Source organism: Eurosta solidaginis, chromosome 4 (assembly GCF_040869045.1).
Source record: "Eurosta solidaginis isolate ZX-2024a chromosome 4, ASM4086904v1, whole genome shotgun sequence".
Taxonomy (NCBI): domain Eukaryota; kingdom Metazoa; phylum Arthropoda; class Insecta; order Diptera; family Tephritidae; genus Eurosta; species Eurosta solidaginis.
This window is the reverse complement of record NC_090322.1, coordinates 177,063,031-177,086,653: the sequence shown is the minus strand read 5'-3', so window position 1 is coordinate 177,086,653 and position 23,623 is coordinate 177,063,031. Positions and strand designations below refer to the sequence as shown.

General features: G+C 41.2%; 1 protein-coding gene across 4 annotated transcripts in view; it reads left to right on the top strand.

The window, feature by feature from the left end:
• Positions 1–23,623, top strand: part of LOC137250708 (uncharacterized) — a 201,602-nt gene that overhangs the window by 16,499 nt on the left and 161,480 nt on the right. For 3 of the 4 annotated variants that reach the window (XR_010953051.1, XR_010953050.1, XR_010953049.1), the window contains exons 2-5: positions 18,654–18,842; positions 20,909–21,299; positions 21,367–21,547; positions 21,618–21,820. Coding sequence is in view for 1 of the 4 variants with exons in the window: in XM_067783967.1 (XP_067640068.1) it covers positions 18,670–18,842; positions 20,909–21,299; positions 21,367–21,547; positions 21,618–21,820; positions 22,981–23,283 (1,251 nt within the window). In the remaining 3 variants the exon portion in view is untranslated. Of the gene's footprint in view, positions 1–18,653; positions 18,843–20,908; positions 21,300–21,366; positions 21,548–21,617; positions 21,821–22,980; positions 23,328–23,623 lie in introns of those variants that run through there. The other variant, XM_067783967.1, reaches the window with a different exon arrangement.

The following is a 23,623-nucleotide window of genomic DNA, read 5'->3' as shown; positions in this document are numbered from 1 at the left end:
AACGGCCGAGCGGAAGGACAGACGGTCGACTGTGTATAAAAACTGGGCGTGGCTTCAACCGATTTCGCCCCTTTTCACAGAAAACAGTTATCGTCCTACAATCTACGCCTCTACCAAATTTCACAAGGATTGGTAAATTTTTGTTCGACTTATGACATTAAAAGTATCCTAGACAAATTAAATGAAAAAGGGCGGAGCCACGCCCATTTTGAAATTTTCTTTTATTTTTGTATTTTGTTGCACCATATCATTACTGGAGTTGAATGTTGACTTAATTTACTTATATACTGTAAAGATATTAACTTTTCTTTTAAAATTTGAATTTAAAAAAAAAATTTTTTAAAAAGTGGGCGTGGTCGTTTTCCGATTTTGCTAATTTTTATTAAGCAGGCATATAGTAATAAGTGTAACGTTCCTGCCAAATTTCATCATGATATCTTCAACGACTGCCAAATTACAGCTTGCAAAACTTCTAAATTACCTTCTTTTAAAAGTGGGCGGTGCCACGCCCATTGTCCAAAATTTTACTAGTTTTCTATTCTGCGTCATAAGTTCAACTCACCTACCAAGTTTCATCGCTTTATCCGTATTTGCTAAGGAATTATCGCACTTTTTCGATTTTTCGAAATTTTCGATATCAAAAAAGGTGGCGTGGTTATTGTCCGATATCGTTCATTTTTAATAGCGATCTGAGATGAGTGCCCAGGAACCTACATACCAAATTTCATCAAGATACCTCAAAATTTACTCAAGTTATCGTGCTAACGGACAGACGGACGGACGGACGGACATGGCTCAATCGAATTTTTTTTCGATACTGATTATTTTGATATATGGAAGTCCATATCTATCTCGATTCCTTTATACCTGTACAACCAACCGTTATCCAATCATAGTTAATATACTCTGTGAGCTCTGCTCAACTGAGTATAATAATTGAACGAAAAATAAAAGTTAAAATATTGCTTTAAAAAATTTTATAGTTTGACGGTGATCGAACTCGCGCCACGCGATCGTAACCACAACATCATAAACGCTGGGCCACTACGACTGCTTGATAGCTTGCGCAAAATGTTGTATTTAACATTGTAGTACACACGAATTTTACCGTTTCTTTTTACTTGAACTTAATTTAAGAACATTGTTCTGTCAATTTTTGTCTTTACCAAAAAATTAAAGCTTACTTTAAACTGATTTACTGACTGAAAAATAAAAATGAGGGCTAACTTTTTTATTTAGCTCGAAATCATAATTCAATCAGAAGCATAGTACAGGTTTACAAGTATGATATGTATGAGAAGGAAACAATTCCTTTCTCTTTCTAACACACTGCAGTTTGACACTTCGCTCAGTGTCAAACTAGCGTGGAACCTGCGTGGAACATGCGTTTGACACTGAACGAAGTGTCAAAATTACCGGGGTTGCTGTCGTAGAAAGCGACGCAGGGAAACAAAAAAGGAGCGGAATATCAGATATGGGTTGCTGTGATGGTAAATTTTTTTGAATGAATTTAGTATGAAAATGTAGTGCACCTATATGGGTCCTACAGAAAATTATACAAAAGTCTTGAGTTGGGGTATCTGAGGACGCATAGTTATTCCAGTATTAAGAATACAAACACGGGTGCTAAGTTTTTCTACCCGTTCAAAAGTTCTCCGCGAAAAACAGTTTGAAACCGAGGTCGACTGCAATAACCCGTCCCAAAATGTGGATAATCAATAATCCAAAGGCGAAAAAGTATTCGAATTATTGGAAGCGAGGCAAAAACGCGTCTATTAATATCTCCCCAGACGGTTTTGGTCGTGTTTTAACAATCGTCCCCGGCAATAAAACATCACAATTTGTTAATTAAAATTGTCCAAAACATATGGATTTTAAAGGGAGATGAAATTAAGTGCTCGGTTGAAAGTAAATAAGGATATTTCTTTGTAATTTTACGATAAAAATTTTACGCAATTTTCGTTAGCAGCTACTACACTTTTCTTGGACCTAAGAAGTACAACAGCGCCAAATAGCATCCACAAATCATGGCGGAACGATACAAGATGGCCGCATCGAACAGCTGATTATAACCTTTTTTTATTTGATTTGATACATCAACTTCGGGCGCAGTACGATTTTGACATTTGTCCATCGAATTTACAAAAACAAAGTACATGGAATTCTTATTTATGTATGTAGGTATGTCACCATGCTGCCACCTTGTATCGTTCCGCCATGCCGCAAATAAAACGAACAAGAACAAGCATTTGATCAGGTGAGCGTGGCTGTGTATGTGCGCGTTGCTACATATGTATCCTATTTGTAGACCTGTACTATAAGCCGGAGTCATTGGTGCCGTATGTCGTATCGCTGTATCCGTATCCCTAACGTAATCAGCTGTTTATCGTTACGACGGTAAACCAAAACCCAATTGGTTGGCTACGATACGGTTACGACTTTAGCGGCACCAATAATCGATTGCATTGATTCTCATAAGGTTGGTCAAATCAGCTGTTAAAAGGTTACCGATACGGTTACCGATAAAGCACCAATGTTTCCAGCTATAATCAGAAGAGGTTTGCTCGGCTGACACATTCTTTGACAATTGCAGCCATTTTCCTCCCAAATCGAATTGACAGCCGTTAACTGTGTTGTTTCTTTGCGATTTTTCGAAAAATATTAGTAGTAGCAATAATAAGCAATCAGTTTACAAATACCCGATAAGTACTGAACTGCATAATTCCTTAGATAAATTTTTTTTAATTTTATGATGAATTTATTAACTATGCCTAGAGTTGGGATTCTACCGGGTAATTACCATTTTTATGGGTAAATACCAGGAAAATACCCGGAATATTCCTTTTTTGTATTTTTTTTTTGGGTATTTAAAAATCGTTTGAATCGAGGCTGCTTGGAATTACGTCATTTGAAATTAAAAAATGTTTGTTTTGATTTTAAACAAACAACCCAGCAAACACTCGGAGTCAACAATTAGTCTGAAAGGAGTCCAAACTTTTGATCGTTTCCACTCGTTATGAACTCATTTAGGAGCCTGAAGCCAATGCTATATGACTTCTAGCACGCTCATATTTTACCTCTAACATAAGTCTTATACAGGCCTCCGCCTTATTGGCGTCATATACTGCTAATGACACTACTTCAGGGCTTTTAGGAAGAATTTTTGACATATATCCTAAGCGGAAAACATAGGGGAGAAAATTGTTGTGATAAAACTCCCACGAGGATAAGATAGAAATAAAATAAGTATTCATTGAATTAATTATTTATTTAGAATAAATTGTCGCAGAAAAATTTCTGAGTTTTATTTCCGGAGCTGCCTACCTTACTGATTTTAATATTTTTCGTTTGTTCATAATTTCATCAAATTGGAGTCACAAAAGGTTCTAAGGTGATAGCATTTTTGAAGCTGATATTTTTCGAACCCATATTGTACTCCGGAACTTTAAGAGAATGTTTATAGGGTACACATATTTACGCAAACAAAGCTACCCTCAAACATGCTCACGGCGCTCATAATTTAAGAATCCGAAACGAGTCCAAAATAAGTGGGCAATGTAGGAATCAGAAAAGCGTCGAAACGCGTAGGAGGGTAGAAGAAATTTTAATTTTGCCTTTTATTTAACTGCCTAAAAGCTCCTAACCTAGCATGCAAAAATTATCATTTATCAACTATTTATGTTCTTTACAGCGAGTTTGGAACAAATTTTGAAACTTTGTTACGACAATTTTTCATTTTAATACAAAATGAATTACATTATTGTTACCCTTGCTATTCTTTTTTTGTATAAGCGTCGAGGTTTTTCCGCTCATGGAAGTTTCTCGACATTTTGAATGTGACCGCAAAGTTGCCACGCTCTGTCCAGGTGTGTCGAACTATCTATGACCCCAATAAGCGCTGACGATGCCTAATAAATAGGCCATAAAGGTGTCAGATAATCAGAGTTTATTAGAGTTAAAAATGTCGCCGGAGAGTTCCAGTAGAGTAAATATGAGCTGTTTAAACTCGTTTCAAGACTTATGTCGGACTCTTGTTTAGGCTCAAATGATATGATATGGTTTCGGCCTCCCAAATGAGCACATACCGACTGTAAACACTTCAATTTATATAATTTTCCGACTCTTTTTTGACTTAAAATGTTTACTGGGTAAACTTAAATTTTTGCAACGGCATGCATTATTGGCTAAATATTTTTGAAAAATGTTGGATTACAGATTAACACTAATTCAACCGATAGCGTAATGGATAACTACCCACCAATATAGAACAAATTGGGTACATTTCGGATTGAATTTGTGTGTTTGTTTCCCATATTTTCCAAAAGATTATTTTTACCCTTCTTTTGGGTAAATATTTGGGTATTTACCCATTTTTACCGGGTATTTACCATTTCGGTATTTACCACTTTCCCATCCTAAATATTTTATATTAACGGTTTATCCGGGGGTTGGCCTAGAAGGTCCTCTTCTGCCACCAAACTACCTTCTGACCCGAAGATGCCGGCCCTTACGAGACAAAGGTCTATAGGAAATGCCTCTAGCGATCCCAAAAGGCACCGGCCTTCGACCTCTACACCCCCTGCCCTGACCAAAACCTTCAGCGAGGCGGCTAAGGCCAACTTTACGCTGGCGGTTTTGAACCGCGGTCACCCGGATGGGAACATGACACCGGATAACTGGAAGGATGTCCTTAACGGCCTTCTCAGGATCTTTAAGGACATAATGGCCAAGTATCCGGGGCCGGCTGGTACCAGGGTAGGGTCAAGCTTGTCTCCTGCGCCGATGAGCGCTCGTGCAAGCTCTACAAACTCGCCATAGCTTCGCTAGGACAGCTGTGGCCTGGGGCCAGGTTGGATGCGGTCGGTGTGGAAGAAATTCCGAACAGACCGAGAGCTTGGGCCTCGGTCCCAGACGGCATAGCGGATCCTGGCGAGATCCTGGATACCATCACGAAGTCGAATCAGGGGCTACCTTCGAGCGATTGGAAGATAGTCCGGGTCGGCGAGACAAGGGCGAAGCAGCGTTATGTTGGCTTCATCATAAACGAGGCTTCTCTCCCTTGGCTTGACGAATGTGGTGGAGTATTAAGCTACGGCTTCTACTCCATCACGTTGAAAATTCGAAGGGATGGTACGAAGGAGCAAAACACCGGACGAGGCTGAGCCTGTACCTCAGGGCGAGGGGTCAGACAGAAACACCCCGAGTGGATCTGCTGCCCATGGCACTGGGGAAGGGACCGCCACCGCGCCGGAGGATCTGGTGATTGGGGATACCGCCTCGAGCGAATCCGCAACCGCCACAATGAATCTCACGGACCCATGCAACACCTTGAGTGGACATGGGGCCGATATCGAACTGGCACGCTGCACTCCGGATGCCGAGAGCGATACACTCTCGGTATCTGAGTTTGCGGGCCAGTTCTTTACGGGCATGGACGAGCAGCTTCTGCTGGAATCCGACCCGTCGGATGCCGAATTCGACGATACTATCGTAGAGGAGGCATCCGACGATGCGGATCAGCAGAGGATGGACGTCGATGCCGCAAACGAACCGTAAAGGGCGCGCAGGTACTGCAGATAAACCTGCACCATTCTAAGGCAGCCTCGGCTGCCCTAATCTTGCGCCTCAGCACAACGTATGAGGACGTCGTTCTAGTCCAGGAGCCTTGGGTCGTTGGCAGCAAGGTCTGTGGACTCTTTTCTAAGGACTACCAGCTGGTGATACCGCCCGTGACAGGTAGAATCAGATCTTGTATTCTAGTAAAGAAAAATCTAGTATTTATTTTACTATCTATTTTTTGCGACGAGGACTTTACCTGTATTAGCCTCGAGTTACAGGGGCAAACAATTTGGCTGATGTCCGCATATCTCTCGCACGATCGCCCAACGTCTGTGCAGGTCCGGCTCTGCAAAGCGGTACGGGAGGCCCACAGTAAAGGGTTCCCGATAATAATTGGGGCCGATGCCAATGCACATACCACTGCTTGGGGCTCTACCGACATTAACAGTAGGGGTGAGTCTCTTTTTGATTCTATTATAAGTAACAATCTAAGTATTTGCAACTCTGGAGACAAACCAACCTTCATCACCTCAAACAGGAAGGAGGTGGCTAGGTGGCTTACAGGAATAGGAGACGTACGGACTGGAACCTTTATAAAAAAGTCCTATCCTCTACTCTCCTAAAGAACGCTTCTCACGGTAGGCCGAGCCTACCGCTAACAGCTGATGAAGCGCCTCACTTTCCACGCTGCAGATCTCAACCATACATCTTAAACACGCAATCTAACCCAGGGCCATTTCAACCCCTGGACCACATTGTAAGCGAAAAAGGAGTTATCTGGGCAATCAAGTCCTTTAAACCCTTCAAATCTCCGGGAACGGATGGAATATTTCCCGCTGAATTGCAAGCTGTGAGCGATCTTATAAGCCCGCTGCTAGCTAAAATCTACAAGGCTTGCCTCAACCTGGTCTATATCCCCACGGAATGGACTAACGCAAAGGTAGTCTTCATACCCAAAGGAGGCAGGATATCGTCCGAAGGATTTCAGACCAATAAGTCTGACCTCCTTCCTCCTAAAAGTTCTAGAACGATTGCTGGACGCCTACATTAGACGATCGGTAAATAAGGTACTAATCTCTAACAACCAACACGCCTACTCTAAGGACAAATCCGTAGAGACAGCTCTACATGCTATCACTACTAAGATAGAGAAGGGTCTTGCTTTAAAGAATTTACGCTGGGTATCTTTCTCGACATAGAAGGAGCCTTCAACAACGTTCTCCCAGCAGCGGTCACAAAATCTCTACGTTCACTAGGGGTGGAAGAGCCTCTTGTGAAATTCGTCGAGCTCCTTCTAAACAAGAGAATCATTATCTCTGAGCTGGGCAGCTCATCGTTAATAAGGTACACCAACAGAGGAACCCCCCAGGGGGGCGTTCTTTCTCCTCTACTATGGAACCTGACGGTGAACGCTCTGTTATCTATACCACAGCCCACCGGATGCCAAGTCATTGCATATGCCGATGACATAGCCTTAACAGTTACCGGCAAACACCTTCCGGTGCTTGGCGAACTCTTGCAAAATGCTCTTAATCTAACAAACACTTGGTCTATGGAATGCGGACTCAGCATCAGCAGTGAAAAAACTGAGATGGTGCTTTTTACCCGCAAACGCAGTATACCGGAATTTACCCTCCCGTCCCTAAACGGGAAGGATATCAAACTCTCTACCGAGGTTAAATATCTCGGAGTTATTCTAGACAGGAAGCTTGACTGGAAGCGAAATGTGGAGGAACGATCCAGGAAAGCCACAATGGCTCTCTACGCTTGTAAGTCGGCAATCGGAAAAAGGTTGGGTCTCCAGCCACGCATAGTCCATTGGATCTATACGGCAGTGGTGAGACCCATACTCTTCTACGCCGTCACCGTATGGTGGACGGCACTCGATATCGAATCTAACAAGAGTAAAGTAACGAGAGTGCAGAGGATGGCGGCAATGCTCACCAACGGTGCCCTTCCCTCCACTCCCACCAAAGCTCTTGAAACCATATTATTCCTTCTCACAACTGATCTATATGGTAGATACTGTGCCTCCTGCAACGCGGCAAGGCTCAACGCTATCGAACCATGGAGGGACTGCAGGTTTGGTCACACCCGGATCCTGAAGCAAGTCCCCGAAACCTTCTTGAAATTGGACCATATAACATCGCCCCCTTGCTGGGACAACAAATTTTCCACAAGAATCCCAGAGAGGAACGAGTGGGCAAACGGCGTGGAGCCGGGATCACACGAAATCTCCGTTTTTACAGATGACTCTAAACTAAACAACAGAGTCGGCAGCGGGATATTCTCGGAGAAGCTCTATCTAAGCGAGAGCTTTCGCCTACCTGATCACTGCAGTGTATTTCAGGCTGAACTCATAGCTATCTGGGACGCAGCCCGCTATCTTGCTAACCTGCAGGTAACCAATTCTATTTCAATTTTCTCTGACAGCCAAGCTGCCATAAAATCCCTGCAATGCAGTAACACCTCGTCACTAGTGGCATTGAAGTGCAGAGAAACCCTCAACAAACTAGCTGAAAATTGCAACCTAAGCATAATATGGGTTCCTGGCCACTGTGACATCTCAGGAAACTGCGCCGCGGATGAGCTAGCTAGGGAAGGCACCAACTTGCAAACAACAACCTCCGCTGGTTGGGCCAGCCCTCCTCTAAACACTTGCAAATACCACCTGCGATCTCTTTTCACGGATCAGGCAAACGCCAGATGGGCGAGGGAACCTACATCTAGTATATCCAAGCAAATCTGGCCTAATCTGGATGAAAAGAGATCGCGATCGGTGATATTGTTAAACCGTATCTCTATAAGCCCACTAGTGTGTCTTCTTACAGGTCACTGTCTCATGACTTCTGTCGCAGCTGTAGGGCCGAGGAGGAGATAGAAAGCGTTGAGCACTATCTGTGCCACTGTCCCGCACTGTCAAAAACCAGATACCAATGCCTCCACAGACACTCTTTTGGGTGCCTTGCGGAGCTTGAATCTATAAACCCAAACGACATCTTGCGTTTCATTAGGCAAACGCGCTGGTTTAGCCTCACTGGGGTCTAAACTTTCTACCTCTTCTTCGAAAGTAGGGTAATAGGAAATAGGGGCCCCCGCGTGGTAACACAACGTGCCACAACGGCCTACGTGAGTCTCCGATCGGACAGCGGAGGCAGCCACTCTAACCTAACCCTAAGAAGGTCAAATGTGGTCATACCAAGTCGTTCCCTAGCTGTTCGGGCTTGGTACCGGAACGTACCGTATCCGACAAATGACCAAGACTCGGGGAGTGTCCTTATCGCTACAACAACAACAACATTATAATAAGATTGAAGAACGCATTATCTCACAATGCTTTTCATTAACTCGCTCTTATGTCAAAATGCATTGAACTTATGCTCAGATAGGGAGTATTTGAAACAAATTTAGAGATAAAAACCCATTAATTTGTCAATTCATGAAATATTTAGTAGAAAATGAATTACTCTTCCAAAACCTGTTGGTATTTACAAATTTATTATCACTACCATTGTGAATTCATACAAGTGGCGAATGTTTGATAAAAATGTTCAAAATAGTAAACAGCCTGGATCACCTGTTAAATCGCTGTTCGATTACTTAAATCATTTGCTCAATGGTATTTTTCAAAAATTTTTCTAGAGGACTCGTATATTGCATTTTTGCATAACCGGCTACTCAAATTTAATCTTTTAACATGATTTTAGAAATGAATATTAATATTGTAACGAATTTACTTGCAAATCCTTTTATTTGCAACCCTCTGCTAAGTTCGAATCACTAAACTGTTGAATAAATAACTCCAATATGTAATAATGCAAAATGGCCTTTATTAAAGTACTTCACAATAATACTCAAACTGTGCAACGAATAGCTTGCTTAATAACCAAACTGATCGATAGCTCAAATGAACTGACTTTCAAAATAATACTGCTATAGCTCGCTAGATAGCGTCTTAATCGAAACTGCTTGACAGCTCAAATCAAACTGAATTACTTCTTACTCGCTTGCGCCGCTTTTATAGTTTACGCTGCATACATCTAGGCTCTCCTATTTCCAGAACTTACCAAGTATTTCGTGTGTTTATAGTTCTCATATAGTTTCTACTTGTTTACAATTGTCTACTTTTCAGCGTCTCTCAGATGTATGTGAGTTTGTAGTTTACAGTGTCTCGCACACACATAGGCGTATAAGTAAATGCATCTTTGTGTGACATCTCTCGGCTACCTTATATATGTGTATACATGATTTGATTATTGACGTAAATACCGCTTAGCATGGCCTTAGCATCGCCTTAGTGATGCTAATATCCGTGACACTGCCCTCCACCTAAGTCTGATCGTCCCGATCAGACGAATCTCTCGATCTAACCGCTACTAGCCAAATGAACCAATCTTCTATTTCGTGGTTTCCCAATTGTTTGTATGCGGTAGATGGCATCACTGATCCTTTTTACAACTTTGTACGAGCCTTCCCAACTGCACCAATATTTGGAAGGAACACCTTTCCGCCGGTGAGGGTTGTACAACAGTACCAAATCTCCCTCCAAGAAACCTTCCGAATTATTCTTGTTGTCGTACCTGTATTTCATCTTACTACTCATTATCCTGGATCGTTCTCTCGCACTCTGTTGCTTGGCCAATGAAGAACTACTTCACAGAGCTTGATCTTGACGAATTGACTTTGCATCATCAGTATCGTCTTGACGTTTCACAACAGTAGTACGCGCTGGCTTGAAACCACCCTTGCATTCTTTCTGGAAAATTCTTTCAATCGTTTTAGTGCATCCATTAGGGTTTGTCAAAGCCAGTGTTTTTCTCGCAGGTACTTTTGGTTTCGCTTTATTTGGCCCATTCGATCCATCAACCTTTGCTCGATCTACTTTCCTTGACTTTCGTAGTCTCTGTCGAATCTCCTCCACCAGCACTCGCTTACTGCTGAACCCTTTTTCCAAACTGAAGTTAAGTGGCACATCTTGGTTCTCATAATGCATCACCCTTCTCTGCATATCGATCTTGATGTCATGGTCAACCAAGAAATCCACTCCCAATATAACTTCATCAACAATCAACAAACGAATTTGCGTAAAACCATGACCTTCCCAATTAAGACTTCACAGATCACTTCCCCCCGGACTTGGTTATACTCGCCAGTGACCGTACGCAACCTCGCTCCAGGTAACGGTTTTACTCTCCTGTTGACCAAGTCAGATCGGATCAAGGAATGAGATGCGCCCGTATCTACAGTCAGTACACGCTCCTTGCCATCCACATTCCCTCTGACGGTAAGACTGCTTGATTTCCTTCCTATTTGCGACACAGATATCACAGGACATTCAATAGCCGGGGCAAGTTTTCGTTCTTTACATCCGACACGCTCTTGCTCATTTCCTCCAGCTTTGCGTTTACGGCCACCCCCATTGTTGGAACTATTAGGACCAAGATCGCAATGACGTGCAATGTGACCGGACTTCCGGCATTTGAAGCATTTGGTAACTTTTTCACTCCGCTTTTGCGATCCTTTCAGCGCCTCCAATATTGCGTCTACCCACTCTGGCCTTTCTACTTCCACACGGCGTGCTTTGAAAACTGGCTTACACAGAAGCGACGCTGTTTCCTGAATCAGAGCTTGTGACACCGTTTCTGCGAATGTTGGGGTTTGGGTTTGCGTATGTAGCTCGCTTTGTTTCGACGTCCCGTATGCCATTTATAAAGCTCTGAATCTTTACCCTTTCAGTGTACTCCACGGGTGCGTCCGCATTCGCTAAATGTGCTAGCCTTTCAATATCCGACGCAAACTCTTGCAAAGTCGCATTCGCTCTTTGGTGACGGTTTTGCAACTCAATTTGGAATATCTATTTTCTATTCTCGCTTCCGTAACGTCTCTCGATAGCGGCCATCAATGCTTCATAACTGTTCCGCTCGTACTCTGGAATAGTCTGTAAGATTTCGGCAGCTGGTCCTTTCAATTCTACGAAGAGTGCAGCAACTTTATCTTCCGCATTCCAGTTGTTCACTGCCGCGGTCTTCTCAAACTGTAGCTTAAAGACCTGGAAAGAAACAGAACCGTCAAAGGATGGTGTTTTTACCTTTGGATTGCTTGCTGAAACAGCTGGGCGATTTAGTTGTAATTGCTCCATACGACCTTTTAAATCATCTACTTCTGCCTGAAATTGAGCCATTTTTGCATCCTGCGCTTCCAGTTTTGATGATACCTGTTCCAAAATTTCTGCCGACATTTCAGATATACTTGCCTCTTGCGCTTCCAATTGAGATGCCATATATGTCTTTTGGTCTTCCAGTTGAGATGACACTTGCGACGTCATTTCTGAAATACGTGCCTCCTGTGATTCCAGTTGGGATGCCATATATGTCTTCTGCTCTGCCAGTTGGGATGCCATATATGTCTTCTGTTCTTCCAGTTGTGATGAAATTTGTGTTTCCTGTGCTTCAATCTTCGCTGTTATACGGTTCTCCTGCGATTCTAGTTGTGACGACATTTGTGACGACATTTCTGACATTTGCGACGACATTGATGCTACTGTCGATGTTTGTGCAGATATTGCAGCCAATATCATGTTTAAGTCTGTGCTGGTAACCGTCTGCGATGTTTCGTTTTTCTCTTCAATTTTTGTTGTCTCCTCGCCATCAAGATGAAAGACATACTCTTCCACATCAATTCCTTCTGCTTCCATTGCCTCTCGTAGCCGTGCCTGAAGTTCAAGTTTAACGCCGCTTGTATTCAATCCACGGCTCTCCAACTCCTTCTTTAGTTGCTGGATCTTCAATTCACTGAACTTTGCCATGTCCTTGTTGTCCTCTGGAATTTATTCAACAATTCCTCTTCTGACACCAATTGTAACGAATTTACTCTGCTAAGTTCGAATCACTAAACTGTTGAATAAATAACTCCAATATGTAATAATGCAAAATGGCCTTTATTAAAGTACTTCACAATAACACTCAAACTGTGCAACGAATAGCTTGCTTAATAACCAAACTGATTGATAGCTCAAATGAACTGACTTTCAAAATAATACTGCTATAGCTCGCTAGATAGCGTCTTAATCGAAACTGCTTGACAGCTGAAATCAAACTGAATTACTTCTTAAGCGCCAAATACACGACACGAACATTTCCGCGAACATTCCGCAATCTTGTTCGCAGCTTTGGCCATACACCATACGAACTTTAGGCCGAACATTAGTTCTCTTTCAGACAGCGATGAATACGGACAACAATTGTGCTGCAGCAATATTGCTCGCTGTGGCAATTAAGCGTAAAAAAAAGAGAGAAGATCGCAAAAAAAGAATTTGGTGCAAAGAATGGTTTAAAAAACGAGCAGTTCTTGGACGAAGTGAGCTTATTAAAGAACTGGAATTCACGTCACAAAATGATTTTAAAAATTACGTTCGTATGAGCAAGGCAACATTTGACCAACTTTTACAAAAAATTTTGCCACTCATAACGAAACGGGATACAATAATGAGAGAAGCGATTCCCCCTCATCACTACTTATTTTTTTTATAACAGTTTCCTTTGTGGCATCAGGATCTACTTCTTTTAATTTTTCGATTAAAGTCGCATAATCATTATTCTTTTTAATCTATTACAATAATCTTTGCTTTTTACTTGTCACAATGATGGCAAAGATTTATACATTTCAATAAATTCACTCAGAAATTTTTTATTGTCCATTTTACTTTTCCGCGCACGTCTGTTCCGTTCAGAAATTACTACGATCATTGTACAGGTTTACAAGTATGATATGTATGAGAGGGAAACAATTTCTTTCCCTTTCTAACACACGGCAGTTTGACACTTCGGTCAGTGTCAAACTAGCGTGGAACCCAGTGGAACCTGCGTGGAACATGAGTTTTGACACTGAACGAAGTGTCAAAATTACCGGGGTTGCTTCGTCGAAAGCGACACAGGGAAGCAAAAAAGGGATCGGAATATCAGATATGGGTTGCTGTGATGGTAAATTTCTTTTAACGAATTTAGTAGGAAATTTTAAGTGCACCCATGTGGGTCCTTCAGAAAATTATAAAAAAGTCTTCAATTGGGGTATCTGAGAACGCGTAGTTATTTCAGTATTAAGAATACAAACACGGGAGTTAAGTTTTTCTACCCGTTCAAAAGTTCTCCGCGAAAAACAGTTTGAAACCGAGGTCGACTGCAATAACCCGTCCAAAAAAGCGGAAAGAAAAATGAATAGACGCGTTTTGTCCTGTTGTCAATAGTCCGAAGAAAAAAAGTATTCGAATTTTTGGAAGCGAGGCAAAAACGCGTCTATTAATACCTCCCCCGACGGTTTTGGTCGTGTTTTAGCAATCGTCCCCGTAAAAAAGTATCACAATTTGTTAATTAAAATTGTCCAAAATATATGGTTATTAAAGAGAGATGTAATTAAGTGCTCGTTTGAAAGTAAATAAGTATATTTCTTTGTAATATAAGAAAAAAAAAATTTTAAGCAGTTTTCGATAGCAGCTACTAAACTTTGTTTGGTCCTAAGAAGTACAACAGTGCCAAATAGCATCCACAAAAAAAACGAACAAGAAGAAGCATTTTATCAGGTGAGCGTGGCTGTGTATGTGCGTGCTGCTACATATCCTACTTGTAGACCTGTACAATGACTACTATTATGAGCTATTTCGCCATACACGCACGAACAGTTCGCGAAAATGTTCGCCAAAAATTAAAATTTTTTGATTTTTGGCGAACATTTGCGCGAACTGGCAAACACCACCATACACGACAGAAAAGGTCGCAGAAACATGACATAACGGGAATGTTCGCGGAAATGTTCGTGTCGTGTATTTGGCGCTTTACTCGCTTGCGCCGCTTTTATAGTTTACGCTGCATACATCTAGGCTCTTCTATTTCCAGAACTTACCAACTATTTCGTGTGTTTATAGTTCTCATATAGTTTCTACTTGTTTACAATTGTCTACTTTTCAGCGTCTCTCAGATGTATGTGAGTTTGTAGTTTACAGTCTGTCGCACACACATAGGCGTATAAGTAAATGCATCTGTGTGTGACATCTCTCGGCTGCCTTATATATGTGTATACATGATTTGATTATTGACGTAAATACCGCTTAGCATGGCCTTAGCATCGCCTTAGTGATGGTATAGCTTAGTGATGCTAATATCCGTGACAATATGTAGAATGATTTTCTGTATACACATTTAAAAGAAAAGCTGATTTGAAACACAAAGGAGGAATTCATGGCACTTCAATTTAATAACCGCGAGCAAAAAACAAACCTTTCTTCCATTCTCTGGCCATTCGCGACAGCCATTCTCCCTGTCAGCTACTATTTGACAGCAGGGGCGTAGCGACGGGGGGTTGCGATTCTGTGGCTTTTCCTAATGTTCACAATCTTGTGTACGCTTCCAGTAACAACGGCAACGAACGAGAGATCTTTTTCAACTCTTAGGCTGATTAAAAACTATTTGAGAAACACGATGAGTGAAAATCGATTGAATGGCTGTGCATCACTAAGCATTCACCGTGATCAAATTGTTACCGTTGATGAAGTTTTAGATGAAATGGCAAAGAAAAGCCGACGCATGCGCTTGAGTTTTTAATGTAACCTTTTTCATATCTATATATATAAAAAGAAGTGTACATTTTGATTGTCACTCCATAACTCGAGAACGGATTGACAGATTGCCATCAAATTTTTAGGAAAGATACAGGAAGGAGAGATGATGGTAAGTTGATTTTGAAATCCCAAATAGGTTTAGTCATATATATATATAAAAATCAAATTCTGTGTGTGTGTGTGTTCGCTATGGAAACGTATTTCCCACACATCTATCATCACCAAATTTTGGTTATGGGTTCCTTCGATCAACGGGAAGGTTTTAGGCTAAAAATAATTTCGATATATAAAAGGGGCGTGGCACCTCCCATACAAATGAAATCTTTGGTACTGCATACCTTTGAAGGTATACATGCCAGAACATTGAAATTCAGTAAGGAGTTATATGAGGTCAATCCCTAACACCACCAAGAAAAGGCGGAAATGGGAAAAAGGGGGCGTGGAACCTCCCATTCAAATGGAATCTTTGGTACTGCATAACTTTGAAGTTATACATGCCAGAACATTGAAATTCAGTAAGGAGTTATATGAGGTCAATCCCTAACACCACCAAGAAAATCCGGAATTTGGAAAAAGGGGGCGTGGAATCTCCCATTCAAATGGAATCTTTGGTACTGCATAACTTTGAAGGTATACATGCCAGAACATTGAAATTCAGTAAGGAGTTATTTGAGGTCAATCCTAAACACCACCAAGAAAATATGGAATTGGGGAAAAGAGGGCGTGGCACCTCCCATACAAATGGAATATATTATACTGCATATATCTGGATGTCGTAATGGTAGGATAATTAAAATTGGTAAGGAGCTATGTGACGTTAAGTCCTAAAACCTCCAGTAAAATGTTGTGGAATGGGGAAAAACTATGGCTGCCGTACAAACTTAAGTTATTTTAACATCTAAAGTTTGACTGCATTGTTGAGTTTAGCTGTTATGCCTTTTGGACGTTTAGTAATCTGCCGCTGTTAAAAAAATTGTTTAGCTTCAGTCTATCTTACTTACTTACTTAATTGGCGCTTAACCGTCTAAACGGTTATGGCCGTCCAACAAGGCGCGCCAGTCGCTCCTTCGCTCCGCCAACCGGCGCCAATTGGTCACACCAAGGGAGTTTAAATCGTTTTCCACCTGGTCCTTCCAACGGAGTGGGGGCCGCCCTCTACCTCTGCTTCCATAGGCGGGTTCCGATAGAAACACTTTCTTGGCCGGAGCATCATCTTTCATTCGCATAACATGGCCTAGCCATCGCAGCCGCTGCGTTTTAATTCGCTGGACTATGTTGATGTCTGCGTATAGCTCGTACAGCTCATCATTAAATCTTCTTCGGTACTCGCCATCGCCAACGCGTAGACGTCCATAAATCTTTCGAAGAACTTTTCTCTCGAACACTCCCAAAGCCGCTTCATCTGCTGTTGTCATGGTCCATGCTTCTGCCCCATATAGCAGGACGGGTACGATAAGTGACTTGTAGAGTATGATTTTCGTTCGCCGAGAGAGGACTTTACTTTTCAATTGCCTACCTAGTCCAAAGTAGCATTTATTGGCAAGATTGATTCTTCGCTGGATTTCAGTGCTGATGTTGTTGCTAGTGTTGATGCTGGTTCCCAAATAAACGAAGTCTTTTACTATTTCGAAATTATGGCTGCCAACAGTAGCGTGGTTGCCAAGGCGCATATGCGCTGACTCTTTGCTCGATGACAGCAGGTACTTCGTTTTGTCCTCATTCACCATCAAACCCATCTTTACCGCTTCTTTTTCCAGCTTGGAGTAAGCAGAACTAACAGCGCGGGTGTTTAGACCGATGATATCAATGTCATCAGCATATGCCAGTAATTGCACGCTTTTATAGTATATTGTTCCAGTGCGGTTAAGTTCTGCAGCTAGTATAATTTACTCCAGCATCAAATTAAAGAAATCGCACGATAGGGGGTCACCCTGTCTGAAACCTCATTTAGTTTCGAACGGCTCGGAGAGGTCCTTCCCAATTCTGACTGAGCTGATGGTGTTGCTCAACGTCATTTTGCACAGCCGTATAAGTTTTGCGGGGAAACCAAATTCAGACATAGCGACATATAGGCAGCTCCTTTTCGTGCTGTCCAAGGCGGCTTTAAAGTCGACGAAGAGGTGATGTGTGTCGATTCTCTTTTCACGGCTTTTTTCCAAGATTTGGCGCATTGTGAAAATCTGGTCGATGGTAGATTTACCAGGTCTGAAGCCGCACTGATAAGGTCAAATCAGCCGGTTCACGGTGGGCTTCAATCTTTCGCACAATACACTTGAAAGAACCTTATATGCGATATTAAGAAGGCTGATTCCACGATAGTTGTCTATCTACATCTTCTATAAAAATCAAATTCTGTTTGTGTGTTCCCTATGAAAACGTGTTTGCTATACTTCGATCATCACCAAATTTTGGCTCGAGGTTCCTTCGATCAAGACGAAAGTTTTTCATATTTCAGAATAAAGAATTTTAAATTTAAATGTTTTTGTTTTTTGGCTATGCGAAAGAACTATCTTAGCTCCCAAAAATGATCATGTTAACAAAATCAATGATCGCTTTCAAAATCAATTTCCTGGTGAAGTGACGAAATATAAATCGATCGACACAGTTACAGATGAAGATAAAATTGTGAATTATCCAAATGAATTTCTATACTCCTTAGAACCAAAAGGAATGCCTGCGCATATATCAACTTTGAAAATTGGCTCACCAGTCATGCTTCTTCGGAATGTAATCAAAGCAACAATCATCAGCGGTAAAAGCAATACAATAATATAAAATAAGATACAAGAAGATACAAGAATAAAATGTTTTAATAGAAAATTTCACCAAATATGCGTACAAAATTCAATTCAATTTACAGAACAATAAATTAAATTATCAACAAACAAAACAGAAAAAATAACGCAACATCCATTCGATCTCGGGCGTTACTACGTGCGCCTGGTAAAGCTAGTCATATTCTAAATACACGTACTTTAATGTTAAAGCTAAAGACATACTTTTTTTTTTATTTATCTGAAAAAAAATAATTTTTTTTTTAACCGCCTCGTCCAGATTTTTAAATTTGGGAGTGTCAAAGCTCTGTCATCATTGGAGAACAAACCTCTAGTAATTGAATCATGACTCGAAACATAAAATTTCAGTTTTCAATTGTGTATTTGATTGAAAAAAAAAGATTTGAGCTTAATTTGTGGTTCAAAAAGTAAAAGCCAATTAATCGCCTTTCTGGCGGGCCCTGGTATCAACAAATTAAACAATTGATATAAAAACGCCAAGCACTCATTATCTGTTCGGTAATTTTTGAGGACCCCAATACCTATATATGTTTTTACATATGTACATACAAATACTTACATGCATCCACCAGTTTTCTCAGTTACGAAGCATAGTACCGGCTAATCATTCAGTGCTATAACTAGACAGTTCATTAGTACAACTCAGCTTCGCACAAAATAATAAGTATTATTAAAATTTATTCTTACAGATAATATAACACAAATATGAGTCTATCAGATATTTCAACAAAATTTACTGAGAAAACCTTAGATGAAATCATCCAGAAGGCGGGTGGTACCAAACACACTTCGTACCAATTCGGTGAAGGATTCAAAAAAGGCGATTCATATTTGAGCAAAGTTTTTCGACTAACAGTTTATGGCGTAAAAAGTGATGGGTAAGTACGAGCTATTATGCGCATATAAAGTCAAGTTATCTACATCTACATCATATTATATGTGAATTTGGAAATAGAATAAAGTAAATCTACTGAAAATATAATATGTATTGCCGTATATCCAAAAATACAAGTGAAAATAAAAATAAATACCATGCGCGCACTCTCCCTAGGGAAACGCGCGTCACTCTAGCTCAACTTCGATCTGGATACTATAACAGGTTAAACTCTTACCTATTCAGAACCAACCCCGACTGCCGTTAGAGGACATTGATGACAATTTGTGATCGGTCGCACCTATTGGATGGGGCGAAGCACTGCTACTTCACAAAAGCAACCCGTCCTTGAGCGATATACTTTCCTCCGAGAAAATTGAGGCCGAGCCTCTCTTCCAATATGCGTCGTGCTACTCCAAATATTGGCCAATCGGTAGTAAAAATGAAAAAGTAGCGCGACACAAATTGAAACTATATTCGGCTTAAATATTCTCGGGATTACACCGCAACTTATTTTTATTTATTTTTTATTTCTAATTCTCGAAAGTATCCAACAAACATCGAAATTACATTTCTCCAACCTTTGTTGATATTCAACATCATTATCCGATCATTATCCAAACTTTAAGAAATTTTGTGAAATTTATAATTCTCAAATCCATATCCAGCACATTTCTCCAGCTATTATCTGACGTTGGATATCGAGTTGAGGTGAAGCTGAAAATAAAAATATTCTCCAAGGTGGCACCACCAAGGTCAAAGGTTGATATAAAATGCAGCGCTTGTAGTGATAAAACTTTGTCAGCCTCAAAGAAATTAGCGTGCAATTGTCGGCGTAGAAAATGATAGTAACTGTTTCTGGTGGGGAAGAAAGATATGAAGAAATTAAACAGAAGCGATGATATCGCATCAACCTGTGGAACCCTCTGTTTAATTTTCCTTGGCTTTGAGATTTCGTTCCAAAATTGAACCGAAACTTGCCGACCATTCAGATAATTTGCGGTCCATCGTTTTAGACAAGGGGGAAGGTGTGAGCCTTCTGTGTCTTGGATCAGGGTGCCGTGGTTGACTGTCAAAAGCTTTTAGTTGTTGTTGCTGTTGTTGTAGTGATAAAGACAGTGTAGTGATAAAGACCGAAGGGTTTGGGGATTGTCATCGATGTTGATGGTCCTTTCCCGGATATAGATCCGGTACGTTCCCGTAACAAGCACCATTAAGGTAGAAGCCTGACCATCTTGGGAAAGATCTAAATGGACCACATTGAAACTTCTAGGCCATTCCGCCCCACCCCCTAGTTCCATGAGGAACTTGGGGTCGCCAGAGCTTCGGATGATAAAGAAACATGATTCGCCACGGGTAGGCGTGGTTGATAATTGGGTTGGAGAATATTTATATTGCGCTAAGCCCCCTAACCCTCTGGACTCCCTTTAGAGGACTTTGTTGACAATTTGTGAGTGGCCACACCCATTGAAGGGACGAGGCACTGTTAACACAACAACAACTTATTAGTTGCATACTCTGTTGTTGGCAAGAGTAGTTCTCCGTTTGATTTCTAAGCTGACACTGTTTTCGCTGTTAATGCTGGTTCCCAAATAAAAGTCTTTCACAATTTATATCCTTCAACAGTGACGTGGTTGCCAAGGTGCAGGGGTCGATTCTTTCCTAGATGATAAGAGCTGCGCCTTGTGCTCATTTACCGCAAGTCTTACTTTTTTACCTCTTTATACCGGGCAAAATAAGCAGAACTTATTGTTCTTTTGTCGACGGGTTAGGGGCTGTTATCGATTTATTATGGACGATTTATCGATTTTTTATCGGCGAGTTATCGATTTGCTATCGAAGAGTTAACGGTTGGTTTCGACAAAAGTCGTTTTTGCGAGTTATGAGTTACTGTTTATGGACGTTTTGGTATCGGCGAGTTTTTGAAATAAATTTTAAAATAGGGCGTTCAAACAAAAAGTGTTCGTATTTGAAAATAATTCTGTGATAGTGCGTTCCTCGGTTCCATGCTGTCATAAAAATGTAAGTTACTCTCATTGCTTTAAACTCAAAATGTTATTTTTATTTTAGCTCCACACTTGAAGTGCCGTTAATATGTAAAGGCATGCCCGATAATATTGCTCGCAGAAAAGTTTTCCATTCCGCTGATTTCTTTCGCAATGAAATAAACTTTTACACCAAAGTTGTGCCAGCGTGGGAAGCTTTTCAGGCGCGTCGCAAACCCACCAATCCCTTCACGGAATATCCAAAATGTTATGCAACATTTTGTGACGGCGAGAATGATTTTATCGCGTTAGAGAATGTCACCAATCGTGGTTATGGTGCACCCAATCGTCAAGAATATATATCATTGGAAGATGCCCTACTAACAATGCGTACTTTGGGCCGTTTCCATGGTACCTCATTAGCAATGCGTGCTTTGGAACCAGAGAATTTCGAGAAGGCGGCAAAGAGTTTAGAGGTAAGCTGGAAAAATGATTTTGTTTCATGCGACAAACTTATGAAGATTTTATATTTCCCATTACCAGGAAACCTATTACAGTGAGGCTAGACGTTCGTGGTACATCGGATTCCTCGGTTTAGCATGCAATGTTGCAATAGATGCTGTTGAGAAAACGTATCCTGCCTCCAAATATCAAACAATTGTCAAAAAGTTTTTGCAACCAAAAACGCTGTATGATGATCTCATCAAGCTCGTATCATCGGATTGTAGGCATTATTAATTTAACATTTAACTCAAACATATGTCTAATAGATAATTTATTTATTTCAAAACTAGCTCCTTTAGCAGCCATTGGACATGGCGATTGTTGGACACCGAACTTCTTGACTCGCTACACAAAAGATAAGCAACCAGAGGCTATTATAATTATTGATTTCCAATTAGCGCGCCGCGCTTCCATCGCTTTGGATATATCTTTCTTCATTTACTCATGTACGAGTGAAGCGCTGCGGGAGGCGCACTATGAGCAACTTTTGAAGGTATTTTAAAAAGCAACTCGAACTCTTACCGAAATGGCTACCTCCTGATCTCTCCAGTTTTTTCGCCTCGCGAAACCTGGCATTATCACCGACAACTGGCATTACCGCGACCTTATTTACAACATGGACGTCCCAAATGTCGACCATTTTGAACATCCACGTCGATGGCACTATGCTACCGACTCTCCTACACCCCAAAATCTTGGGTGTGACGTTTGATCAGGATCTACATTTTGGTGAGCATGCAGCCGCAATCGTACCGAAAATCCAGAGCCGTAATAAAATCCTCAAATCTCTTGCTGGCAGTACTTGGGGAAAAGGCAAAGAAACGCTCATTACCACTTACAAAGCAATTGGCCAGCCGATTGCATGCTACGCGTCCCCTATATGGTCGCCAATCCTAAAAACTACTCACTGGAAGAAGCTACAGGCCTGTCAAAATACTGCTCTCATAACCGTCACGGGCTGTCTTCTTATGTCCCCAGAATACCACCTACATAATGAGGCGAGAAGACTCCCCATCAGGGAGAGAAATGAGATGCTAACCAAACAGTTGCTGTTGAATACCCAGAAACCTGGGCATCACAAGAGACATCTGATTGATGAGCCAACACCGCCCAGGGGCTTAAGGAGTCATCTCCGTAAGCATTATGAGGAAATACGGCACCTGAGAACTCAGCCGTATGAAACTAAAAAGCACAAGCAGGTCCTCAGCGACCTCCACAAACAGGCGTCCGACCTTTATGCCAGGAATTGCCCGGTGAATCCAGTACTCAAAGAACAGTACCCAAAACTTGCGGAAGAGGAACGCATACTCCCCAGGGAAACGCCATACACTCTAGCTCAACTTCGATCTGGATACTGTAACAGGTTAAACTCTTACCTGTCCAGAATCAACCCCGACATACAAAATGTATTCCCTGCTTGCAATGTGTCCCCACATGGCACCAACCATCTCTTTAATTGTAATGTGGAACCAACGCCTCTAACACCCCTCTCATTAAGGTCCACCCCTGTTGAAACTGCAAGTTTCCTTGGACTCCCTTTAGAGAATATTGATGACAATTTGTGATCGGTCGCACCTATTGGATGGGGCGAAGCGCTGCTAAAACAACAACAACTCTTTTACCGTATTAATAACTTCTCAACTATTTTTATAGGAATACCATCAAAGTGCTGCTGCATTAATTGCTGACTTAGGCGCTGATGTCTCGAACGTATTGAGTTGGGAAGCTTTCAAAAATGAAATGCGCCAATTTGGACGTTTTGGTTGTGGCATGGGTATTGAGTCGCTCCCAATGTCGCTGATCGATGATGATGAAATCGCCGATTTAGATAGTATGAAGGAGGATGCTGAGCTCACAGATGTTTGGAATATTACTCCATTTAAAGAGCAGAAGAAGCGTGAACGTGTTGCACAAATATTTAAGCATGCCATAGATCAAAGTTACATAACAAAATAGGATAAAGGAATTTAATAAAAGAAAAATATGTGGAATTTATTGTATATTTAATGTTCATATATTAGATAGAAGCTTCAGAGCTGTCAGCTTTCGCTCAATTTACCAAAATGCATTACATACTTGCCGAAGGCCTATTATCTTGCAAAAAATGCTCAAGATCAAGGCGAATCCATACTAGGTGGTGGCAAAGCGAATTCAACCAATTCGCCGTGCAGAAGAATTCAACTCAAAAGAAAATTTTAATTGATTTTGATTAACTGACATATTAAAGTACACGGCGCTGTATGGAAAATAATCAAGAAGAAGCAATCAGCTGTTGGGATAACAACACGTGGTACTG